The sequence below is a fragment of the Frieseomelitta varia genome, unplaced genomic scaffold (genome assembly GCF_011392965.1).
Source record: "Frieseomelitta varia isolate USP_RPSP 00005682 unplaced genomic scaffold, Fvar_1.2 scaffold_5, whole genome shotgun sequence".
In the NCBI taxonomy this organism is placed as follows: Eukaryota; Metazoa; Arthropoda; class Insecta; order Hymenoptera; family Apidae; genus Frieseomelitta; species Frieseomelitta varia.
This window is the reverse complement of record NW_025110256.1, coordinates 21,875-33,440: the sequence shown is the minus strand read 5'-3', so window position 1 is coordinate 33,440 and position 11,566 is coordinate 21,875. Positions and strand designations below refer to the sequence as shown.

Here is an 11,566-nt window from a genome sequence, read left to right as displayed (position 1 = left end):
AATAGAAAAAACCTGGAAATTTGTCAAGTATCAATCAACTTCTCGTTTCACCGCCGTTTCTTTTTTTTTCTTCTTCTTTTTCTTTATAATTAATTCACTTTAATATACTATGTATAAATAGACAATTCATTTTTTTCTTTCTTTTTTTTTTTTTTTTTTGCTCCCAATACCTTTTTCTTTTTTTTTTTTTTTTTTTTTTTTTTTTTTGCTCACAATACCTTATTCTTTTTTTTTTTTCTTTTTTTTTCATTCACTGTCGTAAATCTTTATAAATTTAATTAGTCCTTGTCTTGAGTGAGAACTCCGAGCGATAATAAATAATAGCGAGCCACGTGAAAGTCTCGACGAAAGTCATTCGCGAGATGTTACCTTTACTCGAAAAAAAATTACGTACATAAGCATTTAATATTTACAACGAGACGTCTGACGACACGTGTAACAAACGTTCTTTCATTGAAAATTCCATTTCATTGCGGTATAAAATTGTGTGAATAGAGAGAACCTGAGAGAAAAGTTTATTATGAATAAATACATAATGTTGTGGTGTACATGTTTGTGGCTATGTGTATCACTGAAAAACATTCCGTTTCTAGCTTAGGAACTATTTAAAAAATATATATATATATGTATATATAAATATATCCTGTGTGGGTGTACGTGTGTATGTTTATTAAATTGTTTAAATACTAGCCAATTCAACGACAAAGATAAATGACAAAATGAGGGGAAAAAAAAAAAAATGAAAAATGACTTTAACGACGTTCGTTTTGTATTATTTACAAATACAACGTTGGGAATATAATAAAAGCAAGCAATTACGTGGTTCCGTATTGCGATAATGAGAATAAAAAAAAATAAATATCCTTTTTTAAATACTTCTGTTGAAATCTAGATAGAGAAAATTTACAGACTTTCAAGTTGAGAAATCGCACGTGGCTCGATTTTGTTCTTTTCTTTTTTTAAATCTTGCGTTTACTTCCAAGCCCTTAAGTAATTATAAAAAATAGTAATATCACAAAAATGGCGCAGGCAGAGCAAGGAACGGACCAAATACGGGGATAAAGAGTAACGGCAACAGGGAGACGTTGCCAATTGATAAACATGGATCGAGTTGAAGGAGCGGTCACGAATATACCATATTTGAATATATAAAACTTTCTGTTCTCTACGCAAAACACGATTCTTCCTTCTTCCTTGCATTTTCATTCAAAACGGAGAAAATCGGTGACTGCACGTTTCATTTTCTTGTGATCACCCGACGCTTCAAGTCAAAGCAGAAATACAACAATAAAATAATATCTTTTTCGTTTAGTCTATGGTGATGATAAAAAAATATTCTCACTGTTGAATTGTACTCGTCACGCACGTTACATATGATTATACGACGGTGTCTGTAATTCTTTGATCGAGCGGATGGGAATCGTTCGGCTTGGAAAGTGTCTCTCGAATCGGCCGAAAGAATCGTTTCGTTTACTATGATCACGCAACAGATTCAACGCGTTTTCCTTTACTTGTCTTAAATGTCTTATCTCGCCCGCGCTAGTTCATCCTGCCAGTTTTTTTTATTTTTGTATTTTTTGTATTTTTTTTATTTTTTTTTCCTTGCTTTTTCTTCATTTTTATTAATAAAGTTTGATTGACAACAGCGACTCAATGACGATTAATTTAGTTCGTCATCTCCATGTTGAGCTTTCCTTTACTTGTTCACGTTTGTTTTTTTTTTTTTTTTTTTTTTTTTTTTTTTTTCTTTCTTTTGCATACTTGTTTTGACAAATAAACAGCGAAAATAAAAATTACAATTTGTCGTAAAAGTTCTAGAACTCGATTTCTATGATTTTTCTTTTCGTTACAGAACTCACGACCATTAATACATTAGTTAATAATGGTTATCAGATTTTTGCCTTTTCATTTCTTGTCATCGATAAATAAACGCATTTCTCATTATCTTAAGATTTTAACGGTCTGTTATCAAGCGAAAACAACGCGATGACAAACGTAATTTTGTCTTTTTATAATAAAAAGTGCTTGCTTTCTGAACTGGCCCAAAAACTGGACTGGAATGACACAGTCAGCGTTTGAATTTGAAATGAAAACATTCTACAAACGCAAAAAGAGATTGAGAAATTAAATGGAGATTGGCGTATACCGACGCACATGACAAAAAATTTCCCTATATCGCGATAGATTTCACGTCATAGATTCAAAACCCTGTGAATCGTTATCTGCAAATCATATTCAAACTATAGTCGTTCCCACACGTTATTCTGCATAACGTCATGAAGCAATATGCATGCAAAAAATTTGAAGTATCTATAATGATAACAAAAACTTCCACTCTAAAATGTATTTACCTATTTACACTAATATCTAATATGATCCTAATTTAATATTTTTAACAAAAAAAATAATCACAAAATGGTCTGTGGGTTAAAACGTCATATTCGATATATATAATAATAATAATATTTACATACATTTATCGTTTTATATGTATGTATATATTAGTACATGTGAAATATGTTTCATTCATACATGACGACAAAGTGTCATATAACCTAATATCACAATCAGCAAGAAGAGAATAAAGTAAGCAGAAAAATTTTGGTTCGAAACGAACGGAATGGCACTTTCTCTGCGTTTATATTGAGTCTCAACGTATAAAAATACATGTTCTCAAAAACCTTCTGTACACTATGAAATTTCCTAATAACATACTTCTCTATCTGTTAATTTTTATATCAAATAAGTATTACTACCACCATCTAAAATTCTACACAACTCATTACATAGAATGCGGCATCTCTCTATCTTTCTTAAAAAGAAACAAAAATCAATATCTCCTAATGTATAAATCTTCGATCACAGTAGTTTAGCAAGCTCTATAACGTGAGATCTATACTCTTCCCTTTGTATTTCGATTATTATACTTATTCTCCTTTTCATTCCTTTTATACCCTCTGGTTCGCGTATTGTTAGTTTCTTCTTCTCCATGATAATTGAGAAGTTGGTTTCGTTTAAGAGCTGGGCTAGTTGATTGCCAGCACTTCCTGTCTCGTTTCAATGCACGAGAATTAAACACTTAACAGTGTTACACAGCGCTAATGGAAACGGAGTGTACAGCGTGTAGGTTTTCACTACGTTAAGGTATCATTTTTGTTTTTTGTCTGTTTGCAATGCGATTTAGCGTTGAAGTTACGATACCTTTACTGTACAGTGGTCGGTGACCTCAACACAGTTCCTCCCTCCCTCCCTCCCTCCCCCCTACCCGCCCACCCACGCGTTACATTTCGGCCCATGACATTTGTTTTGTCGTTTTCATTTTTCCTCGTTTCATTCTCACTTCGATTTTTCGTTTGTATCTCTTGTTGACTGTAGCTCTAATAACGCATACTAATTCCCCTGAGAGCCTGACGATGACCATAACATGGTAACGACAACGATGTTGATGAGAAGAGGCCGTGGTTTCACCCACCCACCCTGTCCACCCATTGATTTGTTTCCCGCCCAACCCCTTTCGGCCTGCCCCTTAAAGCGGCCTTCTGAAAGAGATACAATTGCTCTGTGTTAACGTACTTTCAAAACTAATCATACACTTGAAAAAATAGTCATTACTTCACATGTTAATTAGTAGTAGTTTATAAATAGCAATTACAATTACAATTAGTATAATTATTTGCAACTTGGCACACATTTGATACAAATATAAATGCAGAAGTAGATCACTTTCAAGGAAACTTCTGATCCACTTACCGCATTTAGGCGGAGCTGCTCAGACGCCATACATATTATGGAGTCGTTCACTAAGTTGTGGTGGGAATTGATCCGAAAATCGTTTCCAATTTTCCGCACCAACTTGATTCTTGAATCCATGTAATATCTACAGAGCAACATCGATTTTTCAATGTTAGTAAATCAGGTAATTGATTTACTATAAAAAACAAATAGTTTACATCGCGATAATTTATTTCCATGCACCTTTTGAAACATGTCCTTAAGATCTTCTCTAGGCGTGACCCAAGATGCAACGGCATCACAGAAAAAGATGAAATCTTGTACAACGCCTGCTGGATTTACCGTGATCATCTGGCACATACCTCTGAATGCCGAATCCTTTTCTTCATTGTCTCTAATGCTCCTCAAAGAAGTACACCTAATAAAGTATATGCACACATTACGAAGTGAATGCTGTTAATGATTTAAGAAGGTAAATTCATCATAATTGAAGAATACACGTTAAATGTGACATTGATAGTCTTTTTAGTATTACATGTTAGCTGTGCTGAATCAATTTATTGTCTACTTGAATTGTTAACGATAAATCTACCTCCTTTATAATAAAAGTGTTTACATTCATAAGAATATGACTATAGTAAAAAATGACATCTAGTCACTTGATATAATATCCATTCCCACAAGTTATATAAGTTACACATTAATAGGTCATTTCCATTAACGTGGCAAAATTGTTGGCTTTGTTGAGACAAGTTTTGTGTTTGAATCGCCTAGCAACTCTTCTTACATTTTTATGTTTTAATTTATTAAAAAATTGAGAATCGAAAATATCTAAACTATTGATCTAAGAAAATAAAAGAAAAAAAGGTTTCTTTATTTAATCTAATATAATCTAATGATAGTTAAAAGTTAAGAGTTCCTGTATTTAATGTTCTGTAATTTTGTATCTTTTTGTGAACATTTGGAAACTTTACCTAAGAGAAATTTCTTTAACTTCATGAAAATCATTGATATCATTTTAATATGACTGGCATCACGTTAGCATAATTTTATCAATTAAGGCGTGGTTTACATTTGACGTCTCTTTAATTTTGAAGATTTTATTCACATTAATAATAATTAAGTGGTTATGACAGCAAGAATAGAGCTAGAATGTATCTGACAAAATTGATACCGAGTTAATCAACATGCAAAAATACACTTCTGAATGATACTATCTGCACACAGTGAAAAATATACTTAAAAAAAGAAAGTATATATGTTTCTAGATTTAAATGCAAGGCAATAATACATAGGCTAAAACATTACACAGACCTAAAAACGTGACAAATGTAAACCTATCCTAGATTCAAACTGCAATAATTAAGAGCCTATAACATACTTGCATGGTGGCAGTAAACCAAGGTGAATATACAAAGTAAATATAAAAACTACTGCAAAAAACTATTGGGCAAGTTTAACATTATACTCGGGATAAACTGTACCCTTTTCAGAGTCAAGAAATTAGGTAACATATTACATTTTTAAAATGTAAAAACAAAATCATGATGGGCTCTCTCTCTCTCTCTATATATATATATATATGTATGTATAATATAATATAAAAGTGCTACGATATTCTTGCACAAAAGTTCTTAGCAGCCCCTGATGCAATGTTACTGAAGAGTCGGGAATAATATATAATAATAAAGTGCTAATAAAAATAGAAGATAATATAATTAATAGAATGTAATAATAAAGAAATTTACACACCACTGTCGGACAAACTGCTGTAACATGGGGGCGACGTCGTGGGGACACACATAACCTAGGCGACCGATCGTTATGGCTACGGTTTCATTTCATTTCGGTAAGTAGACAAGTGAAGTGTAGTGAAGTGACCGGAAACACAAACAATAAGACAAACTGATAGAGAACCAACGATCAACTCAGGCGAATATGTTGTCGTTCACAAATTTCAATTAATTAATTTATAATTAATCTTTTAATCAATAATAATTAATTTAATATTAACAATCAATAGAGACAGTGGGAACAGAGGTGAACATATGAAATACCGACAATGAACATAGGCAATACCGTGCTATTGTAGCTGCTGAAACAATAATAAAAATTAGATAGCAGCGTGCGAGCCCATGATTTGTAAAAACCAATATGAATATGATATTTCTAACAATAAATGTTAATATAAACAAGTACAACCAAGAAATACAAAATAAAACTTTTCCTTGTGAATTTAAAAGCCAATTTAAAGTACTGTTGAAACAATATCTGGGGCTTAGATGCAAGCATAATATATTGAAAATTGCAGTATATATCTCTCATGGCAATACAGCCATATAAAGCCTGCAGGCAATCGCACACCACTAAATCAGGTCCAATGTACAAATGCTAATAATAATTTAAACCCGCTCATAAAACGTGCAAGCGTGGTCATTTGAAACCACTTGTAGTCGTCAGTCTGTGTGGTTGGTTGTTATTATCTTCAATAAAATCATTTACAAAAAATGCACCTAAACTTAAATGCCACCGAATGCTGATTCTAACATGGGGACTTTCTGTCTATATTTGGGAGACTTCTCATTAAACAATCGTTGAATGTCCTAATTGCGTGAAAACGTTTATACAATATTTGCAATATGTGGAGCACGTATACTACAATGCCTTGAATGAAAAGTTTCCCCTCGTGTGCAGAGCATACTTCTAAGAAAAGGTATTACTTCTACTAAATATAGGTGAATAGTAACAACAAAGTCGTATCGTTTATGGTATCCAAAAAAAAGGAGAAAAAGAGAGAGATGAAACTTCACTATACATTACCCTCTACCATTTAAAAGTATGCTCCATATACTATGCTGTGTAGAAGAAACTATACGTTTGAAAATATTATACACAGATACTCACCTGTATTTTCCAATAGCGTTTTTGGCGTGTTCGGTCTGTTGATTATATCGATAAGTTGAGTCAGAATTAATGGAATATATGCACTTGTATCAGTACCTAAAAAAGAGAAGAAAGAAGAATATATGTATTTGTATATACATATTACTAGAATTTCGTTTGCGACATGCTTCAATAGATAACATCTTTAAAATAGTTTACCAAGTTTTATAGCTATTTCACCAATAGTCCATGTTGCATTATTACATACAGATATAAACTCAGGATTTAAATTCTGTCCAAGTATGGGCATAAATTCCGCTATAAACAAAATCAACAAATTAACATATTGAACTTTTACAAATGTAACGAATGTCAATGAACGTGGTGAGTTTACAAGTTTATTACATAATCGCGTAACAAAAATACTCACGTATGCAAGGCAGAACATGTTGAAAGCAGGCCTTTGTAAGATCTCCCAGTAAGGCGAAACTGCTTTGTCTAACTTCAGGCATGCCATCTTGCATACACTGATACAGTAGCTGCATTACATTACTGTTCATTACCAAGCGTTCCATGTGACCATCCAACCCTTCTGCCAAGCCGCTAAGAAGGTCTAATGCAACAATCATAAAATCTTTATCAGGAGCCTCAAATTGTTCTGGACTCTGTGTATTTGCTATGTGTTGATTTAGCGTCTGCTCTACGAGGGATACACACCGCCTATTTAAAAAANAAAAAAAAAAAAAAAAAAGAAAGAAAAAAAAGAAAAAAAATAAAATACACATAAACATTTAAATACAATATCAAATCTACAAAGATCGAGGTCAATCGAACCTACCTATAGACGGGTTCGCAATAAGGGAGGAAACCAGATCGTAAAGCAGTTGCAACTGAAGAAAGACATTCTAATAATGGAAAAAGGTCTTTGTCCTCGTCTTTTAATACGTTCCACTTATTAATGAGTGGTGGCATAAGAAGGTTAATGTAATCTGGTTTATTAAGATGATGTCCTACTGAATCAGCAAGTGTACCAATTGCGTCGTACAATATTAAAAGATTTTTATGTTGATATTTACCTGTATACACGAGAACGATTAGTAAAACAAAAAGTTTATTCAACATGACGTTAGTGGAAGAGCATATTTACCAAAAGCAAAAACAAGCGTTTCAAGAATAAATCCAAGGTAAGGGACTAATTCCGTGCACGCTTCCTCTTCTAACGTTGCAAAAGCAGAACACGCGGCTTCCTGAACGCGTTTGTTGCCATCAAGTACTCGTTTGAGTAATTCAGTCATTAAAGGCTTCAAATGCGTATCATGGGGTTGCGCACAAACCCAATGTGCGTAACGACTTAGCGTCCAGCAAGTGATAGCGCGTACTAGTGCTTTTTTATCGCTTAAACAACTAATTAGATACGGAATCAATTCTGATAAATGCGGAATCATTCCGCTCATACAACCTGCAACAGAATATTACGCGTTAAAAATTACCATTTAAACCCATATAAAATAGCGTTAAGGAAACCAGACAAAAAGAACCTTCAGCTATAGCTCCCAGTGCTAATATTCCAGATTCTTTGATTACCCAATCTTGGTGGAAAAGCGTTTCTTTCAAAATTGGTACTAAAACTGGTAATGACTCTTCTCTAAATACATTTGCTAGCATATCTAAAGCTGCAGCAGAACATTTCCTTAAATTCCAATCACTAAGCGTTGAATCGTCATCACATCCATCTTCAGCATCTGTATCTTCATCATCACAACCTCCATTTTCATTTGAATGCTTGTTCACATTACCATGATGTGAATGATGTGTTTTTGATTTGGGAAATCTTGGTCTGATATCTTCCTCTCTATCCGGAATCATTTCATCTTCTTCTACATCTCCTTTCAGAAGTATTATGTCAATGTCTGAGTATTTCATACCTCTCACCTATGGAAACACGTTACAAAAATTTAACACAATTTCCTATTAAATTTAAAGTTTATCTTATTTCGTGATTACCTACCAATATAGGTACTAAACGAGGTAAATGTGGTGCAAGTGCTTCTTTACAAATTGGCTGCTCAGCTAATGAAAGCCAAAATTCACAAGCCTCTAAAGCAACTCCTTCATCAAGATCCTGGGTCCTCATTAACATGTATTCTATTATGTTATGCATGTGTGGTATTAATCTATCCATTCGAACTTCAAGCAACATAACCAGAGCTCTACAAAATCATAAATGTTATATTATGCAAGAAGACGGGAAAATACAATCGTACCTGCACACGTTTTTCCTGACTTCTGGATCATCATCATTAGCTAAGTGGAAGAGGTTCTCCAGAAAGCTATCTATATGAATCATCAAAGCTTGTGTACGATTAACAATAAACTGATTAACACAGGCAGTAGCATGTGACCTAATTTTAGGGCTTGAATGTCTAAAAAATTGCAGGAACTTTGGGATTAGAACGTTCAATGGTCGATTGAGTGCATCAGAGTCTAAAACTTCTGCAGAATCTTCACAGATTTTTTGAAGAGCACCAAATGCACCTTCACAAACATTGTAATCTTGCGAGTCTAACATTTGGCAGAGTGCAGGTAGTAGCTCTGGCCATCTAGTCAATTCACCTATTAGAAACATGGTTTAATCATTTTCTAAAGTTATTTGACATTTACGAGTGTTAATCAGTAACAGTACCTTTGGATGCAATAGTAGTTATTAGAATACCAACAGTTGCACGAATTAGAGGTGATGGATCTCCAATTGCCGATAAACATTCTTGCTTGATAAAATTTGTAACCTCTGGTAAAAACTTATAAAAATGGGCTTTAACGTTATTTTTCAAAATCAGTCCACTTAGAGACCTCGTAGGTTCATCTTGAAAAGAAGAAACACACAATTAAATTGAGAAGTTTTTACAAATAAAAGTTATTAAATTTATAAACAAATATTAAAAAGTTATTGAATATTACATAAAATATATTTAAAATACATACCCTCTGATGTAAGTTTTGTTAAAACAAAAATAAGGTAATTGTTGAAATCTGGGAATTTGTTCAATTCTTCCAATTTCTAAGAAATATTATTAAGGAAAAATTATAGGAATGAAAGCACGTTGTTGAAATACAACAATCCGCCAATTTATGTAACAAAAATTGCATATTTTACACAATTATTAACCTGTGGCCGTAACAGTGGCTATTACATAATAAATGCAAAAAAAAAAAAAATACCGCTTGCATTTATTTACATTAGTCCACAAGAAAACAAATTGTTATACAAAATGTACTATTTCTCAGTGTTTCGTTACAAACGTAATAAAATTTTTTCAATTACAAAATTCTTATTCAAAATTCTCACACATACACGTACACATATGTACACACACGCATACATATACATGCGTGCGTATACATATATACAATATAAATATAACAAGAAAAATGCGTAAGAAAAAAAAAAGTCCAAATCTTTGTTATTGTAATATTGTCAGCTGTAATTTCTAACAAATACATCTATTTTACTGCCGTTCGTTCGTGTATGTCATTTTCAGGCTGTTTAATTAATATTATGGCCGAAACTATATACAAGATTTATCGATTACGGCGTCAAGAAAACAAACTCGTCACCGACAGTAACGGCATTTCCGACGCGCCCCGCGACAGAAAATACGTATCGTTAACATATTTCTTGGCGCTTGAGTATAACTCACGTGTTATTCGAGAAAGACCTATCAACTTATGTCGACCTACTCTTACCGATTCTAACGTTAATCGTAGCACAATCCCCGGGAAAGTAACACAACCGAGCACAATACAGCTCTACCGATTGCAGAGAGTTACATTAATTACGATAAGGTGTCTTAACAGCTTTTCAATCGAATCGTGAACGACAAAGGGATCTGTGACAGGCTGCGCAAAAGCGCGCCGTACATTTTCCTATATCGCATCAAGTAGAATATTTCGATAGCCTCGACGTCTGTTAAGGCTCCTTCTTGCGTTTTCATTGCTACGAGATTTCACGAGGCTACGTCAAACGTACAAGAAATTTCCCCAAAACGAAAAGTACGCCCCTTGATTGACCTACCCGCTTCACTTCGTTACCGCGTCGCGGGTGTATGTACTTACCGGGAACAAAAATCTCTGAAACGAATTTTTTTTTTCTCCCCAAAGCACTGAACGATTTACGATTGAATATGAAAGGATACTTCTTGCACGGCTCGTTGTGTAGCCGTATCCGGGCTCTGAGACTCCTTGAGGAGCGTCAAGATTTGTCGAAGTCCTTCCTCTTGCGGTTGCCACGCCATTTTCATCGTGTTTTTCAACAGCACCACTGAACGCAGCCAGCCTTCTCTGACCTCGCAGATAAACGGAAGCTCCCCACGGGACTTACCCCCACCATCGCGCCACGAAAGCATTAAGATACCGGCGTGTTGCACCAGGATTCTCCAGTTAATTTTCACTAGGCCGTGATGCCAGATCAGCGATTAATTGTTCGGGGCAATTAGATGGATATTTAACATCGTTTCGCAACGATATTCCATTTTCGCGTAATCCATCCAGATAGACAATTGAACGTTTTCGGTGCTTAGCAGACGAGCACTTCCGGCGACAGCAGTGACATCGATCGGTCTCCTGTTTCGATTCCCCTTCAATTCTATTACTTTTTTTCAAATTTATTCCGTCAAATTCTCATTACACGGCATTGCTCGTTAACAACTTGATAGATTTAAATCGTCGATGATACGAGATGTGTATTTTTGAGGTCAATTTTAAAATGAACGATTTTGAAAAGTCTCTTTCCGGGGCTTTCAGTGCGTTGCTTACACTCCTGTTTCGCGGCTAAATTTCAAATGTAGAAAGACACGCTATTTATGGTAGCGTGTATTTTAACGATCTGTTGTGTCCGTTCCATCAATTATAGCACAACACAATGATATGCGTTACATTTCAAAGTAAAGAAGTA

At 34.2% G+C, this 11,566-nt stretch overlaps 1 protein-coding gene across 2 annotated transcripts; it reads right to left on the bottom strand.

Annotated features, from left to right (window-relative positions):
- Positions 1-3,275: 3,275 nt before the first annotated feature.
- On the bottom strand, positions 3,276-10,981 carry LOC122533158 (transportin-1). 2 transcript variants are annotated; one of them, XM_043662594.1, is made up of 15 exons: positions 10,809-10,981; positions 9,598-9,673; positions 9,299-9,478; positions 8,880-9,228; positions 8,624-8,825; positions 8,154-8,547; positions 7,763-8,074; positions 7,454-7,691; positions 7,046-7,335; positions 6,835-6,933; positions 6,637-6,732; positions 5,485-5,560; positions 3,976-4,150; positions 3,751-3,877; positions 3,276-3,539 (listed from the first exon to the last, which is right to left on the bottom strand). In XM_043662594.1, exons 1-14 carry the CDS (start codon positions 10,911-10,913, stop codon positions 3,770-3,772), a joined length of 2,700 nt encoding a protein of 899 aa, XP_043518529.1. In that variant the 5' UTR covers positions 10,914-10,981; the 3' UTR covers positions 3,276-3,539; positions 3,751-3,769. The 2 variants fall into 2 exon arrangements, with proteins under 2 accessions (XP_043518529.1, XP_043518530.1); XM_043662595.1 differs by having other exon boundaries at positions 3,276-3,536.
- Positions 10,982-11,566: the final 585 nt, after the last annotated feature.